Genomic DNA, 22,294 nt, shown 5'->3' with positions numbered 1-22,294 from the left:
TTGAACATCCTGTGTTTATTGGCCATCTGTATATCTTCTTGGAAAAATGTCTGTTCATATCCTCTGCCCATTGTTCCATTGTTGATCGGACTGTTTTTTTTTTTTGTCGTTCCAGTGTATGAGTTCCTTGTATATTATGGAGATTAACCCCTTGTCAGATATGTGATTTGCAAATATTTTCTCCCAGTTGATGGGTTGTCTTTTTATGTTGATCCTAGTTTCATTTGCCTTGCAGAAGCTCTTTAGTCTGATGAAGTCCCACTTGTTTATTTTTTCTTTTGTTTCCCTTGTCTGAGAAGACATCGTATTCAAAAAGATCCTTTTAAATTCGATGTCAAAGAGTATACTACTTAGATTATCTTCCAGGAGTTTTTTGGTTTCAGGACTTATCTTCAAGTCTTTGATCCATTTTGAGTTTATTTTTGTGTATGGCATGAGATAATGGTCTACTTTCATGTCTTTGCATGTGGCTGTCCAGTTTTCCCAACACTATTTATTGAAGAGACTGTCTTTTCTCCATTGTATGTTCTTGGCACCTTTGTCGAAGATTAGCTGTCCGTCAATGTGCGGGTTTATTTCTGGCTTTCAGTTCTGTTCCATTGATCTGTGTGCCTGTTTTTATACCAGTACCATGCTGTTTTTACAACTATGGCTTTGTAGTACATTTTGAGGTCAGGGACTGTGATACCTCCAGCTTTGTTCTTTTTTCTCAGGATTGCGTTAGCAATTTGGGGTCTTTTTTTGCCCCATGTGAAATTTTAGGATTCTTTGTTCTGTTTCTGTGAAGAATGTCATTGGGATTCTGATTTGGATTGTATTGAATCTGTAGATTGCTTTGGGTGGTATGGACATTTTAACTATGTGTATTCTTCTGGTCTATGTGCATGGAATCTCTTTCCATCTCTTAATGTCATCATCTATTTTTTTCAATAATGTCTTACAGTTTTCATTGTGTAAGTCCTTCATCTCCTTGGTTAAATTTATTCTTAGATACTTTATTTTTTTTGTTGTGATTGTAAATGGAATTGTATTCTTGAGTTCTCTTTCTGTATGTTTGTTATTAGAGTATAGAAATTCAACTGATTTTTATAAGTTGATTTAGTACCCTGCAACTTTACTGTAGTTGTTAATTATTTCTAATAGTTTTCTGATGGATTCTTTAGGCATTTCTATATATAAGATCATGTCTGCAAACAGCTAGAGTCACTTCTTCACCCCTATTTGGATTCCTTTATTCCTTTCTCTTGGCTAATTGCTCTGGCCAAAACCTCCAGTACTATGGTGAATAAGAGTGGTGATAAAGGGCATCCTTGTCTCGTTCCTGTTTTCAGGGAGATGACGTTCAGTTTTTGCCCATTGAGTATGATGTTGGCTGTGGGTTTGTCATATATGGCCTTTATTGTGTTGAGGTAATGTCCTTCTATCCCCAATTTGTCAAAGAGTTTTGTATCATAAATGGCTGTTGGTTCTTGTCAAATGCTTTCTTTGCATCTATTGAGATGATCATGTGGTTTTTATTCCTCATTTTGTTAATGTGGTATGTCACATTGATTGATTTGCAGATGTTGAACCATCCCTGTGCCCCTGGTGTAAATCCTACTTGATCATGATGTATGATCTCTATGATATATTGCTGTATTTGGGTTGCCAATATTTTGTTGAGGATATTTGCATTTATGTTCATCAGCGATGTTGGCCTGTAGTTCTCCTTTTTTGTGCTGTCCTTGTCAGGCTTTGGTATCAGAGTGGTGTTGGCCTCGTAGAATGTGTTAGGAAGCGTTCCATCTTCCCTAATTTTTTGGAATATCTTGACAAGGATGTGTATTAAGTCCTCTCTGAAAGTTTGGTAGAATTCTTCAGGGAAGCCATCTGGTCCTGGACTTTTATTCTTTGGGATGCGTTTGATTGCTGTTTCAATCTCTTTACTTGTGATTTGTCTATTCAGATTTTCTATTTCATATTGATTCAACTTTGGGAGGTTGTAAGAGTCTAAGAATTTATCTATTTCTTCCAAATTGTCCATTTTATTGGCATATAGCTTTTTGTAGTATTTTCTTATAATCTGTTGTATTTCTGTGGTATCCATTGTTATTTCTCCTCTTTCATTTCTAATATTATTTATCTGAGCTTTCTCTCTTTTTTTGAGTCTGGCTAGTGGTTTTTTAATTTTATTTATCTTCTCAAAGAACCAGCTCTTCATTTCATTGATCCTTTCTACTACCTTTTTTGTTTCAATAGCATTTATTTCTGCTGTGATTTTTGTTATTTCTCTCCTTCTGTTGACTTTGGGCTTGCTTTGTTCTTTTTCTAATTCAGTTAGGTGTAGTTTGAGATTGCTTATTTAGGATTTTCCTTGTTTGTTAGGGTGAGCCTGTATTGTGATGAATTTCTCTCTTAATACAGCTTTTGCTGCATCCCATATAAGTTGGTATGGTATGCTTTTTCACTTTCATTTGTCTCCAGATATATTTTGATTTCTCCTTTAATTTCTTCAATGATCCATTGGTTGTTCAATAGCCTGTTGTTTAGTCTCCACATCTTTTTCCCTTTCTCAGCTTTTTTCTTATAATTAATTTCTAGCTTCATAGCATTGTGATAGGAAAAGATGCATGTTGTTATTTCAATCTTCTTAAATTTATAGAGGCTTGCCTTGTTCCCCAACATATGGTCTATCCTTAAGAATGCTCCGTGCACACTTGAGAAGAATGTGTATTCTGCTGTTTTTCGATGGAGTGTTCCATATATGTCTATTAAGTCCAACTGGACTAGCTTTTATTTAATTCTACTGTTTTCTTGTTGATTTTCTGTCTGGATGATCTATCCAATGATGTGAGTGGAGTATTGAGGTCCCCTACTATTATTGTGTTATTGTTAATATCTCCTTTTAGGTTTGTTAATAGTTGCTTACTGTACTTTGGTGTTCCTGTGTTGTATGCATACATAGTTATAGGTGTTATATGTTCTTTATGGAGTGTCCCTTTGATCATTATATACTGCCCCTCTTTGTCTCTCTTTACCTGTCTTATCTTGAAGTCTACTTTGTCTGATATAAGTATTGGAACACCTGCTTTCGTTTGCCATTAGCTTGGAGTATCGTCTTTTATCCCTTCACTCAGAGCGTGTGTTTGTCTTTGGAGCCGAGATGTGTGTCCTGGAGGCAGCATATTGTTGGGTTCTGTTCTTTAATCCATCTCACCACTCTGTGTCTTTTCATTGGAAAATTCAATCCATTTATGTTTAGGGTGATTATCAATATATGAGGGCTTAATGCTGCCATTTTCCAGATCTCTTGCATTTCCTTCATTTCTCATCCTGTGTATTTTGGTCTACCAATGGAGTTATGTAGTTTTTTATGTTGTATTTCTTCATTTTCTCTTTGTTTATTGGTTGTGTCTCTGTTCTTCTTTTTTGTTTAGTGGTTACCATGAGGTTTGTATTCAAAATCTTGTAGATGAGATAGTCCATTTTCTGCTGGCCTCTTATTTCCTTAGACTAAACCAATTCAGTCCCTTTCCTCCTCCCCTCCTAAGTTGTTTTTCTCACATCTTATTCCCTCCTGTGTTGTGAGTTTGTGATTAAAATGACAAGATTATCTTTATATTTGGTGTTTTCCTTCCCTTTATCTTTAATGCTATTCTTGAGTATTTGCTAATGTCTTCTGATGTATAGCTACAATTTTATGATTTGTCTACCTATTTATCTCCTTACTCCATACTTTGTAACCCCATCTCCCCTTTTTTCCCCTAGGTATGAGAGCCTTCTCGATTTCTTGTAGGGGGCAGATCTCATGGTTATGAACTCCCTTAGCTTTTGTTTATCTGGGACAGTTTTTATTTCTCCATCATATCTGAAGGATGTTTTTGCTGGATAGAGTATTCTCAGCTGAAGATTCTTGTCTTTTAAAGATTTGAATATATCATTCCAGAGTCTCCTAGCCTGTAAGTTTTCTGTAGAGAAATCTGCTGAAAGCCTGATAGGGTTTTCTTTGTAGGTTATTTTCTTCTGCCTTGCTGCCCTTAGTGTTTTTTCTTTGTCATTCACTTTTGCTAGTTTCACTACCATATCCTTTGCAGTAATTCTTTTTACATTGACATATTTAATAGATCTGGTAGTCTCTTCCACTTTGATTTCCACCTCCTTCCCTAAGTTTGGGAAGTTCTCTGCTATTATTTCTTTGAATAAGCTTTCTGCTTCATTCTCCTTCTCTTCTCCCTCTGGAATACCTATAATTCTTATGTTGCATTTCCTAATTGACTTGTGTATTTCTTGGAGACTTTCTTCATTTCTTTTTAGTCTTAGTTCTCTCCCCCCCCATCTGGAGCATTTCAATATGTCTATCCTCGATTATGCTGATCCGCTCCTCTATGGTGTCTGCTGGAGTGTTCAGGGAATCCATATTTTGTTGTATCTCTTCCATTCTGTCTTTCAACTCCAATATTTATGATTGATTCTTCTTTATAGTTTCAATCTCTTTTGTGAAGTAGATCCTAAACTCGTTGAATTGCATTCTCTACATTCTCTTTTATCTCATTGAGAGTTTTGTTAATAGCTATTTTGAATTCTCTTTCATTTAGATTACATATTTCTGTGTCCTCAGGAGTGATTTCTGGGTACTTGTCATTTTCTCTCTGGTCTGGAGATTTCATATAACTTTCGATATTGTTAGAGGGTGCGGCTCTGTTTTTGAGCATCATGGAATTATTTGGTCACGTTATAGCTTATTGCCACTGGGTGGGTGTCAAGAGCCACATATTCTGAGCCCTCTGTGTTCCACCGAATCCCAGGCACTGGAGCTGGTGCTGGGTGGGTGGAGGGAGGAGCAGTTTCTTCTGCATTCTCTTAGGGTTTTCTCCCTATGCTCTCCTGGGGTGTTGGCTTGATAAGGTCAACTCCCCACCCCCCCCGTGAAAGCTTTCGCCCTGGTAGAGGGCTTCCCTCTAGGCTGCAAGGGCCTTAGGGAGTCTTTGATGTTCCTGCAAATGAATGTCCCCTCCCCCGTTCCTTCCCTCTCAGCGGCTGCCCACCATCCCAGATCCCAGTCTCTTGGGGAGAGAGTGAAGTTTTCTGTTGCCCTGTTCTGCCTCCTCTGAGGGAGCTCCGGCCTCTCCACCCTCCATCTTATGGCTGCATGGGTCTCTCTGCTGTCTGTTGTGTGGATGGCCTCTGTTAGAGTTTGAATGTCTTTTACATTGTATGGTGGAGGGGAGAGATTACTAGGAGAGCTCACTCTGCCATGATGCTGATGTTACTCCTCAAGAAAAAAAATTTAAACTGATAGCTTCGATATAAGTAGCCTTAGAACTTTTAATATGTATCAGTATTCTTTTTTCAGTTTTAAAGATAACATCAAAGTTTTCAACTTGGACTTTAGGGACAAAGGAATAATAACATTTTTAGCAGTGGCAGACCTATTGAGGTTGCTTATTGAGAGGAAAGAACTGCATTTGTAATGACACTATCTTCCATACTTAGGTGGGAATATATAATATGGTATTCTGTATGAACAAGCATCACTTATATTTATTGACTAAATGGTTAAAATAAAGGATAAGAGAACTTTGTAGAAAAGTCACTTAGCAGATCTAGTTTTAGAAGGAATAAGGATTTCTCTTTGTTTATATGTTCATATTGTATGAGTGTATATCAGGTATTAATATACTTTAGTGTAAAAATTGAAAATTTGTTCATGAAGAAATATCATGGTACATTCCACAAATTTTTATTGGGTGCATACTGTGTAACAGACATTGTGCTAGGCAGCAGATATGTAATGGGGAATAAGACAGACTAGACTCTGCCTGTATTATTGAACAGATTGCTAACACTAAATCTAAAGTGATAAGTTATTGCATCTATGAGGTATAATTTAGAATTGTTTAAAATGTAAAAATGAATTTTCAGTATTAAAAAACTTCTGGTGATAAAATATTAATATTTGCATTTCACAATTTTAATCATATGGTTAGGTTACATCCTAAATTAGGGTATATCTTAAATTGATATACAAAAATTCTTTCTTTGAGGTAATGTGATATTATAGTTTTCTTTTATTAGAATTTATTCCTTCTTTTCAGTAGCTGAGTTGTGTGGTGCTTGTTTTATTTGGTTTTTTATTTCTTTCCACTTAATGATTTATATATTTTGGAGAATTTCACATATGTTATTATAGAACATGTAGGAATTTCTCTTTGGGATTCCACTATGTGTTTTCTTAGGCTGAAAAGAAATTATAATATTTAGACAGGATGGCTACCTAAGCCCTAGATGGGTTCCATGTGTGTTATTTATTCATGCACATATTTAAGGTGTTTCATGTGCAAGGACTGCTCTAGATGCTGGAAAATCAATGATGAGTAAAACAAACAGGGTCCCTACTCTCAAAGAGCTTTCTTGGTAGAAACAGACACTAATCATTTAACAACACAAATGAGTACATAAGAGATAAGGAAAGGGGCATGGTTGCATAGGTTCAGAGGAACCTGATGTAGATTAGGGTGTCAGAGAAGGTTTCTCCGAGAAGTAGTCACACATGCAGAGATCTGTGTTAGATCTAGTTACAAAGACCTAACTCTGCAAAATGGTGGGGGTGGGCTGTTAACAAAACACATCTGAATTTTGAAAAGATATCTCTAGCTTCAGTGTAGAGTTATATTGAATTCAGGGAGGTGAATTAGAAGCCTATTCTGGTTATCCAGGAGAGATGATGACCAGAGTAGCAGCAGCAAGGAGATTTGGACAGATATGAGATATTTAAAGTGTAGGTGGTAAAATGGAAAGGACATGCTGATTGATTTATTAGACATGGAGGCTTAGGAATGGGGAGGCATGAAAGATGATACTTCATTTTCTGAGTTGTCTGAGAATGGCATTGTTCACCCACGTTTATGGGAAGGAAGACATGTTTGGTTTTAGACTTCTTGAATTTGAGTGTGTTCCAAATCAAAGGGAAATAGAAAAGGCAGTAAAGATACATGAGTCTGGAACCTTAAAGAGGAGCCTGGGCCAAAGATATAAATTTAGGATTCTTTAGGTTATCTGGGGTTGTTGAGAGTGGCTGGGAAGAGAGTATGGATCAAGAAGAGAAGGCAGCTTGAACTGAGCCTTGAGAAACTCCCAACTCTACCTGCAGGAATCTGCAAAAGGGACCAACAAGGATCAGCTAGAGAGGTGAGAAAAAAGCCAATAGGGGAAGGTGTTGCAAAAATCAAGGGAAGAGTCTGTTTCATGCTGCTGAGAGGTTAAAATAAGAATGGGATATGAAGATATTGGTAATTCTCAACAACTGAGTTTTTTTTAATTGAGGTAATGTTAGTTTATGACAGTATATAAATTTTGGGTGTACATCATTATATTTCAGTTTCTGTGTAGATTGCATCCTGTTCCCCACCCGAAGACTAATACCATCCATCACCACACACATGCCCAGTGACCCCTTTCACCCTCCTCACTCCCCGCTTCTCCTCTGGTAACTGCTAATCCAATCTCTGTCTCTGTGTGTTTGTTGTTTTTATCTTCTATTTATGAGTGAGATCTTATGGTAAAAACTGAGTTTTCTACATTAATATTTGCAAAGTGTGCATTTTCCTTTTCCTTAGACACACCCACTATGCTGCTTACTAGAGTAAACTGTGCAGATTGGTCTGGTGTGTGCACCAAGCACAACGTTACTGAATTTCCTGTTGTAAAGATGTACAAGGAAGGAGGGAACCCAGTATCTTATGCTGGTATGTTAGGAACTGAAGATCTCCTAAAATTTATCCAGCTGTAAGTATTTAGCTTCACCCTAAGATTTTTAAATTTTTAGGTCTAGAAAACTTCTAATTCTCGTACGTTGTTGACACACTTTGAATAGGTTAAGGATGTGTGAATTGAGATCTCAGGATAAACGTAGATGAGGAGAGTCCATCCACATTCCATCATTTTTGGGGGGAGAGAGGTTTTCTTTAACAAGGGTGACTTTCTGTTTAATTGTCTTTATTTTGTCAGATATTTATCATGTGGAATATAGTGTTTGCTAAGTTCAGTATGTTTTATATCTTTTACAAGTTGAAAAGTATTTTTAAATGTTAATTTTGAATATAGTTATATATTCATCCAGCAACAGGATTTCATGTCCGGTGAACATAACATCTGTGCAAGAAGCAGAGGAATATTTAAGTGGGGAATTGTATCAAGACCTGCTCTCCTATTCCAGTGGGCCAGTACTGGGGCTCTTTAGTCCAACCATGACAACAGGTAAGTAGAATTGGACCTTTAAATTATATTATATAATTAATAGGTAATATTAAAAACTCATTTACTAGTTTTTAAAAAGGAACATCTTTTTAAATTATAGAGAATTTTGAAAATACAAAAAAGTTTGAAGAAAATAAAAATCTGTAATTATTTAGAGTTGTTAAATTTTGACGTAATTCCTTCCCTTTTTTTTCTGTGTACCTATATAGTGCATCTTTATATACATTTTAATGTAATTGGGCTAGTACTGTGTGTCTAGGTTAGTATTGTGCTCTTTTCTTTTCTTTCTTTTTTTTTTTTGGTGAGGAAGGTTGACCCTGAGCTAACATCTGTGGCCAATCTTCCTCTTTATGTTTGAGGAACATTGTCGCTGAGCTAACATCTGTGAAGTCTTCCTCTATTTTGTATGTGGGACACCACCACAGCATGGCTTGATGAGTGGTGTGTAGGTCCATTCCTGGGATCCGAATCCACAAACCCCATGCCTTGGAAGCAGAGCGTGTGAACTTAACACCTATGCCACTGAGTCGGTCCCAAGTATCTCGCTGTTTTTGTTTAACGTTACATGGGTGCATTTTTTCCATGTGATTAATAGTCTTCAAAAACATTGGCTGTATAATATTTGAATGGATGAATATACTGTAATTTATTTAACTGTTTTGTCAATAAATAGTATTTGTTGCTTCCGCTTTTCTTTTTGATGTATGCAAAGAATATTTTTATTTATAAGTCTTTATGTGGATTTTAGACTATTTAATGGGTATAGCTTCTCAATAGGAGAATAACTTTGTCTTCTATAAACTGTATGTTATATATTTTTTAAAATGGGATTTTAGTGCTCATCTAATGAATTATTATGAGATTTTTATATATTGAGATATTAAGCTTTTGTCATTTTATTCCAATTACTTTCCCCTGGTGTGTTGTTTGTTTGTAAGTTTGTTTAATAATAATTTTATATGTAGCAGTTTAAAATTTGTTTTCAAATTTATTGATTTTGAGATTTCTTTCATAACTTTTTACTATAGAAAATCCCTGTTATCCTTAACAGTATTCACTTGTATTTTCTTTTTGCTTTAATTTATAATATTTTCTTACTCTAATTTATATTGAATTTTGCTTTGAATATTTTTTTAGTTGTGGCAAAGTACATATAACGTAAAATTTACCATCTTAACCATTTTTAAGTATATAGTTAACTAGTGTTAAGTATATTTACCTTGTTGTGCAACTAATCTCCAGAACTTTTTCATCTTGCAAAACTGAAACTCTGTACTTGTTAAACAGTAATTCTCCATTTCCCCTTCCCCCAGCCTCTGGCAACCACCATTTACTTTCTGTCTCTATGAATTTGACTACTCTAGGTACCTCATATAAGTGGAATCAGAAAGTGTCTTTTTCTGACTGGCTTATTTTGCTTAGCATAATTTTTTTGAGCCTCATCTATGTTGTAGCATGAGTCAGAATTTCCTTCCTTTTTAAGGCTGAATAATATTCCATTGTGTGTACATATCACATCTTTATTCGTTCATCTGTTGATGGACACTTGGATTGTTTCCATTTCTTGGCTATTGTGAATAATGCTGCTGTGAATGTGGATGTACCAATGTGTCTTCGGGACCCTGCTCTGAATTCTTTTGGGTTTGTACCTAGAAGTAGAGTTGCTGGGTCATATGGTAATTCTACTTTTGATTTTTTGAGGAACCACCTTACTGATTTCTGAAGTGGCTGCATCATTTTACATTCTCACCAGCAGTGTACAACAGTTCTGATTTGTTCACATCCTAACCAAAACTAATATTATGTTCTGTTTTTTTGATAGTAGCCATCCTAATGTGTGTGAGGTGATGACACGTTGTGGTTTTGATTTGTATTTTCCTAATGATTAGTGATATAGAGCATCTTTTTATATACCTTTTTGCTGTTTGTGTATCTTCTTTGTAGAAATGTCTGTTCAAGTCCTACACCCATTCTTTAATCGGATTATTGTGGTTGTTGAGTTGCAGGAGTTGTTTATATATTCTGGATATTAATCTCTATCATATATATGATTTGCAAGTATTTTCTCCCATTCCATAGGTTACCTTTTCAGTCTGTTAATTGTGTCCTTTGCTTTTTTTCTTTTTTAAAAGTCTTTAATCATTTAGATAGTTTAGTGCATGGTATGAAGTTAGAGGCCAAATTTATTTCTGTCTAAGTAGTTAACAGTTGTCTTTTTTTTCCTCTTTTTTTGATTTCACCATCACTGTATTAAATCCGTGTTTTTATGTCTATGTGTATATATATGTCTGTTTAAATGTTTTCTATTTTATTCACTTTACCTATTGATCCTTAGTCTATTAGTTTTATAATATTGAATATATGATTGGGTCAAGTCTCTTAATTGTCTTTTTACATTTTCTTGTCATTATTGCCTATGGATTCTTCTGGGTGAACTTTAACCATTTACACATTGTCTAGACCTATTTAGATGTCTGTTGCTTGTTTTATACTTCTTTGGTATTTCTTTAGTTATTTTTCTTTACTTTTTTCTGTGTGGAGTAGACTTCTTTTGGTTTTTATTTTCTTCAGGGCTAGAGAAAGTGTTCTTTAAAAAAAAATGGAATCTGTAAAATTAAAGACCATTTCAATCATTTTGATTCCTTCATTTGGAAGATGATGATGTTTTTAATTTTTTCTATATCTTTTTCTCTATATGAGCCTCTATGGTCTCATATTATGAAACACAGATTATCATTATTGCTGAGCTTTTATTTTTTTGCATTATGTATTTCTCTTCCAAAAATCTCTTGCATTTATTTTTTCCACATTTATTATGAAAATTTTCAAACAGCAAAGTTGAGAATTTTACAGCAAACACTCATATAGCCACCATCTAGAGTCTACCGTTAGCCTTTAACTGTACTTGATGTAACACATACCTGTACATCTGTCTATCCCTCTATCCGTTTATTAACTCATCTTATTTTTGATGCATTTTAAATTGTTTTTGCATTCAGCTTTGATATAGTGCTTATAGCAATTAATTTTACTGTGATAGTTTTACATAGCATCATAGGCTATAGTGTTCTTTTAATATTACAACTTCTCTTTTCTTAGACTCTAACTCTTTATTTTTTTCTTGCTTCATAGGAATGTATCTTTCAGTAAGTTTTAAAGGAACAGTACACATAGGGTATTTTTTCTGACCAATAGTATTACTTAGAATGTTATTCTCTTGCCTTTGCTTGTGGATGGGCTCTTGACTGGATAACAAAACCCTTAGTGTTTTCTTCATAACATGATAACTCTTACCATTTACCTAGCAAACCTCCCCGCTTCTTATTTTTCTTTCATTTGAGATGAATTTTAAATTCAGAATGAACTTTTAAGGATATTTATATTGGAAGAGGATCCACATCTCTAGCATTATATTTGTATATAGTGGATGCTATTAACTATTAAATTTTGCTTTCTACAATTTCTGTCTAGTAATTTTTTCTCTCAACTTTGTCTTCAAAATCTTTTAAAATAAAAGCCAAAAGAACTTACTAGAAAGAAATAATAAGAATATTAATGTATGCTTTGTGACTTACCATCTTAGAAGGCAAAATCCTAGAGGGCATAGCTTTTTAATTTGTATTTTCTTTATGAAAATGGGAAGTGAATGAGTCTTTGTTTTACTCCTTTGTCTTTCTAACATTTTTGCTCCCGCTGTTGACTGTCTACCTCAAGTGTCTGGCGCCCTGAAGTTCTCATTATTTACACTGGGCCTCCTTCCAAAAAGAATTAAAGTCTTCAGATAATAAAAAGTACAAACATGATAAAATCATTAAAAAAAGGATAAGAGTTAAGCAATAAAAGAGTAGGGGATAATTATGTGGAATATCTATAAAACACTGCAGTTGATCATAAAACTTAACTCTAAGCAATCTGGTGGCAACCAGAAACAAAGATGAAATTTTTGCCATCTTATCATCATTGTAAATGGCAACATACAAATTAGGTTCCTGACTCATTCATAGCGAAAACTTTTCCTGGTTGTAAATGCTGAGAGGAATTTTTCACATTGTGTTTTATATAAGAGACCAGCACGAGGAACAGTGTAATTGATCATATTTGTGTACAAATGATGATAGAATTTACATGTAATTATCTGTCAACAAAAGTCAAAAGTATAATGTTAAATTATATACAGGTAGTTCTGGTATGCCAGAATGATGTAATCTGGATGTGATGCTTTGTTGTTATTCACTGGATTGATTGTTGCCAGCCTTTTCGTTTGGATATTAGTTCCTCTTCTTTTTTTGTTATTTTTGTTTTTTGCAGACTCTTCACATGATAGTTGCTGGACCTTCAACATCTATTGAATGAAAAAATGTATAACAGTAAAAGGCTATTATGAGTTTGTTAACATTTTTATGTACATTTGTATTTTACTCATAAAAACTGAGTATTGGCATTTACTGAGCACTTATTTTCTATCAGATATTGATTTGTTATTCATATAGATCCTAATGATTTGAAGACTAATATAATGCGAGTTCCACAAGGGCTGAAATGTCTCTTTTGTCCACTAGTGTATTTGCCAGGTCCCTCTACTGTTTTCCTCTGATTAATAAGTATCTTGTGGGGATATAATTTAAAACTCTGTAAATGTCCTGTTTCTCATTATACTTTTGTGCTCCAGTTTTAAAGGCCATTGCCTCAAAGAGCTATTTCTATGTTTGCCAAGTGGAAAATTTCTATCTCCGTTATTCCTTCTGCATTTATTAGTTGGCATACTACTGTAAGAAAGAGTTTTCTCTTCTTATTTGTTCGCTTATCGGTGTGGATGCCCGAACTTTTATTTTATTAAATGGGTTATAATCAGTTACTATCATTTTTTTTGCTCAAATTGTCCCAGATTTGGTCAGTGGGAGCCCCTTCAATCTGACTCCTATGTCCTTTTGACATGTCTCCATCATTCTTTGAATGTGTCCTTTTGGCACAAAATGTTCCTAGCCTCATTCCTGGAATCAGCCATTTCTCCAAGGAGGTCAGGTTCCTTTTAGTGGGACATTGAATTTAGAAACCATGTTGTAGGGATTAGGAGTGCTTTTAGTTACTGGAGTGTTCTTTCTTCTTGACTCTCTCTGCCGACAGAGCTAAAAAAATAGATGTATCTGTATGTGTGCATTTATTTGTTATTATTTATTATTTAGTTATTTATTTTTAATTTATTTTAATAAATAAAATTTAATTTATTTAAAATATATTTATTGTTTAGTTATTGAATATAACTATTCAATAAGATGTGATAGTGGAAAAAGTATTGCTAAATTAATGTATTTATTTTATGCAATTAAAATATGTTTATAGTTAAATAGCTAAATATTGTAGGTCACTATTAATGTTACATCTCAAATATATTTATAGTGGTTAAATAAACTTTTTATGTAGATAACTGATTATTTCTTTTATTGGGGTTGCCATATATTCTGACATATATGCAGTTTTCACCAAGGGGAGAATATGCCTGGTTTTCAATGTTCACAGGAAAATTTATACTCTGATGTAGTGGAAATGGATATTCATCTTAGGTCAACAGTCTTAAATGTTCCCATGCCACAAGTAACTTAGGATTTATTAACAAATGGATTCGTGAAGAGACTTTCAAGAAACATATTCATGAGTAGAAAGGCTTCTGTATGAGAAAATTATATGGGAGTATTAGTATAATTTTCCACTATTATGTATCAAAAAAGAAAAGAGAAAGCTGAAACACATTCCATTATGTCATTGCTTTAGATAACAATCTTCAATTATTGACCAGAATTTAGCCCTGTTTTCTCTTAGAAATGAAAGTATAGGCACTCAGTCCTTTCTAGATGCTTAGTTTTCTTGTGAATCTTTTCTACTTTGGTGTAGCACAGGCTAAAGAAAATATTTTCATGGGTTACTAGTTTCTCATTAAATTTGTGATTATACATGAACTCTCAATGCTGCCTGCCGGCTGACTGTGCCACTCTAGTAAGCTAGATTTCCTACGGTATTTCTCAATCCAGTGGAAAGTATGCATCCTTTTTAAAGAAAATGATCTTGTGGTTACCTGATGTTAACAGTGTTGATGCTCACATCATGAATATTGTGCTGACTGCTGAGGTACAGATCTTTTAGGTTCAGTGTGCCCAGACTACTGGCTACTACATGACTCAATTTTTACATTAGTGTTTTTCTATTTGAACTGCTATGAACCTTTCATGCATTGAGCTGAACTATCTTTTGGCTTCACTTGGCAAGACTGTATCGTTCATATAAGTCCACCTCTGCTCTTTTCTCATTAGTCTACAACTATTTAATTCAGACTTGCTTCTTGGTTATAACATGATCCAGAATATGCTATTATTTATGAAAATTCAGAATTCTACAGAAATAATAGTTTTTATTTTGAATATGTATGTCCTAACAAATGAGAAAAGACTGATACACAAATTAATCAAAGTTCAAAAGTAACAAAAACACATTACAAAAAATACAAGAAATAAAAAAGAAGAAACAAATTCCTCCTAATCACAGAACCCTAACAGATACTGTTAGAGGACTGGAATTTCCAGTCTTCTACTTTTTTCTATGCATACAGGCATTTTTAGATTTTGTGACTATAATGTGTATGTCATTTCACATACCCTGCTTCTCTTTCCAGGCTACATGTAGGACAGCTGTCTCCATTTACTCTGTCTTAGGAGTAAATGAAAATGCAACAGATATTTATTCAGTAACTCTGTATGATTAGAGTGCTATAAATCTTATAAATTATATTTGGAGTACATTTGCTTAGAGAATCATAGTTGCACTGTATCAACTTACATTTCTGTAGTAATCAAATGTCATAAAAAACACAGATTTATGTTAGAACCACTGAGTTATGTAAGGTCTGCACTTAAGTATTTATCTTCATAATTAATTAATAACAAAGCACTACCATTTATAAATTTGTTTATTGGTTGAATAGCACTCATAGATTTAAAGGTTTCAGATTTTTGTCTTATCTGTATATTTATAGCAAAAGAAGATTTCACTGAAGCAGGAAACTACCTAAGAGGATGTGTTATCACTGGAATTTATTCTGAAGAAGATGTTTTGATATTGTAAGTTTATTGGTCTTCTAACTTTGGGGAGGAAGAAGTTTGCAAAATCATATCTGTGTTGCTTATCTTTACACAGTTGATGAAGGAAGGTAGAACAGCACCATAGCTAAGTTTTTAATTCCTTCTGGGAAAATCTGTGAAGTGCCGCCTCACTATTTAGAATTTGCATGTATTCTTTTACTTTAGGTTAGAGCCCCCACAGGGCAACCTCGATTCATAATACTTCATTTTCCTATAAAAAATTTCCTCTTTGGATTCTGTTAGCTGCAGTTTTGATTCTTGGGAGTTATCATTTTTTGGGAAACTGTACTTCTTGGGTGTCTAGGTTTTGATTTGACACTAAATTAGACATAAAAATCACAATTTTTCCATATTTCTCCCAGAATTTTAGGTGATGCGACTGTACCTGATAGTTCTAACTAGTTTTAAGCTATTGCAAACATACATTTAATCAGTGCTTTTTTAGCCACTAAGGTGGCTTTATTTGTATAATTTGGGGACTCCTGTGAACTATCAAATATTTTAGTTGCTGCAGAATGAAGGACTGAACCGAAAACGTGGAGATTATTATCAATACACATCACATTCTGCATTAGTGGCTTATTTTCAGATGCAAGTTGAGTTGTTAAGCCCTAGTTTGTCTTTATTAAGTTCTGACTCTAATATTCCTAATTGTGATTTGTGACCTTAAGTCTTTCATCCTGCATGTTGGTGACATATGCTTTTGATGATCAAGCTTCTGTTCTACCCATGAAATCAGTGATTTTTGAAAAGTACATGCTGAACTCCAGAACTTTAGAAAATGTGAGACCTGTTCACCTGATAGATGGACAGTCAGTCACCGACTATTTTGTATTCTGCTGTCATTGTGCGTTTAACTATGGTCCAAAGAGCTAGACCAGCAGTTTGCAGAGTGTGTTTTGTTTATAACTAACGGTCAACTAGGAGGGTCCTCCAGGTAATCTGAAGCCTGGGCTCTTTACTAATACCTATAATATTATAATGTCTATACTTTGTTCTAGCATGAATTGAGTTTTAACATGATCTAAGTGTGGCTACCTCACTGGTAATTTCACACAAAGCATTTTTTCCTGTTTTGTTTAGTGATTTTTCTTTTAGGCTTAGTTTGCAGAAGTACTAGAAGGAGGGAGCAGATTTGAGCTCTGTTTCAGTGGAGAGAGCACAGACTCTATATCTGGAGTACCTCAGTTTGAATTCTGTCTCTGCCATTTGTCACTCTCTGAGTCCTGGTTTCCTCATCTGTAAAATGGGAATGATAGTGGCAACTTTATAGGGCTGTTCTGAGGGCTGAATGAAAACTAAAAGCACCTAGTATAGTTGCTGGCAAATAGTAGGTTTCTAATAAGTGCCCATCTCCTTGCTGAGGAGTTTGATGAGCAGTCCACAAAGGGTGAGAACTTTCAGTGTGTTCCTAATCCTATTTAGACATTTTCTTTATGAGTAAGTTGTCTAGAAACAAAAAATCTGCCTAGATTATTGTCTGTTGCTTTCTGTTAACCTAGGTCACCAAGGCTCTGAACTTCCTCAGATAGCCTCACAGGGAAGATACGTTTCTCTGGAATTCGAGCTCATGTTTTTATTAGTAGTAGGGCTCCTCTTTTGCTGCTTCACACTGTGCCCTCTTGGCCTAATTGTTCATGTTTGTGATGACTTGCTATATTTGTTTGGGAATTTTGATACTACATTTCTCTATAGGTCAAATAAATATGCTGCAACTCTTCCAGCCCTGCTGCTTGCCAGACACAAAGGAGGCAAAATAGAGAGCATTCCGTTAGCTAATACCCATGCGGAAGACATAGTTCAAATAATAAAAAATGCATTCCTGGAAACATTTGTGAGTATATTTACAATAAGAGTGTTATCTGAAAGAAGAAAATCTAGATCAGCTAAAGATTGTATATTTTAATACATGATTTTCCAGCTTTTGTTGGCACAGGGCAAGATGTTTGTGAGCTGAAGATTCATTGAGTAGCTCTGTTTTATTGTTCACTCATTATGCATATATACAGCTTCTCTAGTCCACTGCCAAATGTTTGTATGTCTTTGGATTACTTTTTATTTCTGAGACTAGTGTGGCTGATGGCCAGTTGAAGTACTTAAACTAGGCTGAAATAAAGCACATGGATTCTAGAGAGTCAAACTGCCTGGCTTCAAATCCTTGCTCGATTCCTCATTGGCTGCGTGTGAACTTCTCTGCACCTCTGTTCCCACATGTGTAAACTGCAGGTGATTGTGGCACCTGCTGCAGAGAGTATTCTCCAGTATTCTTATTATTTATCCAGTTTTAGAACAAAATATTGTCTTATGAAAGGCCTTTTCCAATGCTTACCTTGTATAATAGTGGATTCAGGGGCACAACAGATGTAACCTGCATTTCTTGATTTCAGTTGTTTTGAGTTTATACTAAACATAGCTAGAATATTATAAATTTATGCTTTTCTACATTTCTAAAGTGACATAAGGAGCACTATGTGTTAGTTTATCTTCCACATATGAGTGAAATCATATGGTGTTTGTCTTTGTCTGGCTTATTTCACTTAATATAATACCCTCAAGGTCCATCCATGTTGTTGCAAATGGGATGATTCTGTCTTTTTTATGGCTGAGTAGTATTCCATTGTATATATAAACCACGTCTTCTTTATCCATCCGTCAGTCACTGGGCACTTGGGTTGCTTCCATCTCTTGGCTATTGTGAATAAGGCTGCAGTGAACATAGGGGTGCATAAGTCCCTTTGTATTGTTGATTTCAAGTTCTTTGGGGATAGCTGTGTCATATGGTATTTCTATTTTTAACTTTTTGAGAAATCTCCATACTGTTTTCCACAGTGGCTGCACCAGTTTGCATTCCCACCTTCAGGGTATGAGGGTTCCCTTCTCTCCACACCCTCTCCAACATTTGTTGTTTTTTGTCTTGGTAATTATAGCCATTCTAACAGGTGTAAGGTGATATCTAAGTGTAGTTTTGATTTGCATTTTCCTGATGATTAGTGATATTGAACATCTTTTCATGTGTTTATTGACCATCTGTATATGTTCTTTGGAAAAATGTCTGTTCATATCTTCTGCCTGTTTTTTGATTGTGTTGTTCAGTTATGTGAATTCTTTATATATTATGGAGATGAACTCCTGTTGGATATATGATTTGCACTATTTTCTCCCATTTGGTGGATTGTCTTTTTGTTTTGTTCTTGGTTTCCTTTGTCTCACAGAAGCTCTTTAGTTTGTTGAAGTTCCTCTTGTTTATTTTTTCTTTTGTTTCCCTTGTCCAAGTAGACATGGTATTCAAGAAGATGCTGCTAAGACCGATGTCAAAGAGTGAATTGCCTATATTTTCTTCTAGAAGTTTTATGGTTTCAGATGTTACCCTCAAGTCTTTGATCCACTTTCAGTTGATTTTTGTGTATGGTGAAAGATAATGGTCTACTTTCATTCTTTTGCATGTTGCTGTCCAGTTGTCCCAACACCATTTTTTGAGGAGACGTTTTCTCCATTGTATATTCTTAGCTCCTTTGTTGAAGATTAGCTGTCCATAGATGTGTGGTTTTATTTCTGCGCTTGCAGTTCTCTTCCATTGATCTGTGTGTCTATTTTCGTATCAGTACCATGCTGCTTTGATTACTATAGCTTTGTAGTATATTTTGAATTCAGGGATTGTGGGTATCTCCAGCTTTATTCTTTTTTCTCAGGATTGCTTTAGCTATTTGGGGTCTTTTGTTGCCCCATATGAATTTTAGGATTCTTTGTTCTGTTTCTGTGAAGAATGTCATTGGGATTCTGATTGGGATTGCATTGAATCTGTAGATTGCTTTAGGTAGTATGGACATTTTAACTGTGTTTATTCTTCCAATCCGTGTGCATGATATATTTTTCAATTTTTTTATGTCATCATCGATTTTTTTCAATAATGTCTTATAGTTTTCATTGTATAGGTCTTTCACCTCCTTCGTTAAATTTATTCATAGATATTTTATTCTTTTTGTTGTGATTGTAAATGGGATTATATTCTTGAGTTCTCTTTCTGTTAGTTTATTAGAATATAGAAATGCAATTGATTTTTCTAAGTTGCTTCTGTATCCTGCAACTTTGCTGTAGTTGTTGATTATTTCTAATAGTTTTCTTATAGGTTATTTGGGGTTTTCTATGTATGAAATCATGTTGTTCACAAATAGGAAGAGTTTCACTTCTTCCTTGCCTTTAGATAGCTTTTGTTTCTTTTTCTTGCATAATTTCTCTGGCCAAAACCTCCAGTACTATGTTGAATAAGAATGGTGAGAGTGGGCATCCTTTTCTTGTTCCTGATCTCAGAGGGATGGCTTTCAGTTTTTCCCCATTGAGTATGATGTTGGCTGTGGGTTTGTTGTATATGGCCTTTATTATGTTGAGGTACTTTCCTTTTATACCCATTTTATTGAGAGTTTTTATCATGAATGGATTTGGGTCTTGACAAATGCTTTCTCTGCGTTTGTTGAGATGATTGTGTGGTTTTTATTCCTCCTTTTGTTATGTGGTGTATCACATTGATTGATTTGCGAATGTTGAACCATCTCTGTGTCCCTGGTGATAAATACCACTTGATCATGATGTATGATCTTTTTAATGTTTTACTGTATTCAGTTTGCCAATATTTTGTTGAGGATTTTTGCATCTATGTTCATCAGTGATTTTGGCCTATAATTTTCCTTCTTTGCGTTGTCCTTGTGTGGCTTTGGTATCAGGGTGATGTTGGCCTCATACAACGTGTTAGGAAGTGTTCTGTCTTCCTCAATTTCTAGGAATTGTTTGGGAGAATAGTTACTAAATCTTTGAATATTTAGTTGACTTCTCCAGAGAAGCTATCTGATCCTGGACTTTTATTTTTTAGGAGGTTTTTGATTACTTTTTCAATCTCTTTACTTGGATTGATTCTATTCAGATTCTTGATTTCTTCTTGATTCAGTTTTGGGAGGTAGTAGGAGTCTAAGAATTTATCCATTTCTTCTAGTTGTCCAATTTGTTGGACTATAGTTTTTCATAATATTCTCTTATAATCTTTTGTAATTCTGTGGTATTCATTATAATTTCTCCTCTTTCATTTCTAATTTTATTTGTTTGAGCCTTCTCTCTTTTTTTCATAGTGAGTTTGGGTAAGGATTCGTAAATTTTGTGTATCTTCTCAAATAACCAGCTCTTCATTTCATTGATCCTTTCTACTGTCTTTGTTCCAATTTCATTTATTTCTGCTCTTTTAATTATTTTTCTCCTGCCAGGTTTGGGCTTTGTTTGTTCTTCTTTTTCTCATTCTGTTTGGTGTAGTTTAAGATTGCTTATTTGAAATTTTTCTTGTTTGTTAAGGTGGGCCTGTATTGCTATGATTTGCCTCTTAGGACTGCTTTTGCTGCATCCCATATGAGTTGGTATGGTGTGTTTTCATTTTCATCTGTCTCCAGATATTTTTTGGTTTCTCCTTTAATTTCTTCAGTGATCCATTTGTTAGTCAGTAGCATGTTGTTTAGTCTCCACATATTTGTCACTTTCACAGCTTTTTTCTTGTAGTTGAGTTTTAGTTTCATAGAATTATGGTCAGAAAAGGTGCTTGATATGACGTCAATCTTCTTATAAATTCATTGAGGTTTGCCTTATTTCCCAACATATGGTCTATACTTGAGAATGTTCCATGCACACTTGAGAAGAATGTGTATTCTTCTGTTTTTGGTTAGAGTGTTCTATATATATCTATGAAGTCCATCTGATCTAATTTTTCATTTAATTCAGTTATTTCTTGTTGACTTTCTGTCTAGATGATCTGTCCATTGATGTAAGTGGGGTGTTGAAGTCCCCTACTATTATTGCCTTTTGTTAATGTCTCCTTTTAGGTTTGTTAGTAGTTGCTTTATATACTTTGGTGCTCCTGTGTTGGGTGCATAGATATTTATAGATGTTATATGTTCTTTGTGGAATGTCCCTTTTATCATTATATTCTGCCCCTCATTGTCTCTCTTTACCTGTTTTATCTTGAAGTCTACTTTGTCTAATATAAGTATGGCAACACCTACTGTCTCCTGTTTGCCATTAGCTTGGAATATCTTTTTTCGTCCCTTCACTCTGAGCCTGTGTTTGTCTTTGGAGCTGTGTTTCCTGGAAGCAGCATATTGTTGGGTCTTGTTTTTAAATCCATCCAGCCATTGTGTGACTTTTGATTGGAGAATTCAATCCATTAACATTTAGAGTGATTATTGATATATGAGGGCTAATGCTACCATTTTGTCACTTGTTTTCTGGTTCTTCTGCCTTTACTTTGTTTCTCATCCTATGTATTTTGGACTACCAATTCAGTTAGGTAGTTTTCTATGATGATTTTCTTAGTTATCTCCTCATTTATCCTTTGTGTCTCTGTTCTCATTATTTGTTTAGAGGTTGCCATTAGGTTTGTATAAAAATATCATAGGTGAGAGAGTCCATTCTGACGGCCACTTATTTCCTTAGACTAAGCTGATTCCATCTCTTTCCTCTTCCTTTTCTAAGTTATTATTCTCACATTTGTTCCATCTTGTATTATGAGTTTGTGGTTAAAATGATGAGATTATTTTTGGTGTATTACTTCCCTTTATCTTTAATTTTATAATTAAGTGTTTGCTAACCTGTTCTGATAGAGAGCTGCAGTTTTCTGATTTTGCCTGCCTATTTCTCTCCTTGCTCAGGGCTTTGTAGCCCCCCCCCCTTTTTTTTTCTCAGGTATGAGGGCCTTCTTGAGCATTTCTTGTGAACGGGGAGGGTCTTGTGTTGATAAACTCCGTTAACTTTTGTTTATCTTGGAAAGTTTTTATTTCTCCATCATATCTGAAGGATATTTTTTCTGGATAGAGTATACTTGGCTGAAAGTTTCTGTCTTTCAGAATTTTGAATATATCATTCCACTCTCTCCTAGCCTGTAAGATTTCTGCTGAGAA

At 34.7% G+C, this 22,294-nt stretch overlaps 1 protein-coding gene across 3 annotated transcripts in view; it reads left to right on the top strand.

Annotated features, from left to right (window-relative positions):
- The window catches only part of TXNDC16 (thioredoxin domain containing 16), a 123,752-nt gene that overhangs the window by 87,819 nt on the left and 13,639 nt on the right, over positions 1-22,294 (top strand). For all 3 annotated transcript variants that reach the window (XM_044773584.2, XM_070513637.1, XM_044773583.2), the window contains 4 exons: positions 7,596-7,764; positions 8,099-8,235; positions 15,260-15,344; positions 17,061-17,199. In XM_044773584.2, coding sequence (XP_044629519.1) covers positions 7,596-7,764; positions 8,099-8,235; positions 15,260-15,344; positions 17,061-17,199 — 530 coding nt within the window. The remainder of the gene's footprint in view (positions 1-7,595; positions 7,765-8,098; positions 8,236-15,259; positions 15,345-17,060; positions 17,200-22,294) is intronic.

The sequence above is a fragment of the Equus asinus genome, chromosome 7 (assembly GCF_041296235.1).
Source record: "Equus asinus isolate D_3611 breed Donkey chromosome 7, EquAss-T2T_v2, whole genome shotgun sequence".
NCBI classification, from domain to species: Eukaryota; Metazoa; Chordata; class Mammalia; order Perissodactyla; family Equidae; genus Equus; species Equus asinus.
Note: the sequence above shows the minus strand (reverse complement) of the source record. Positions and strands in the feature narration are given on the sequence as shown.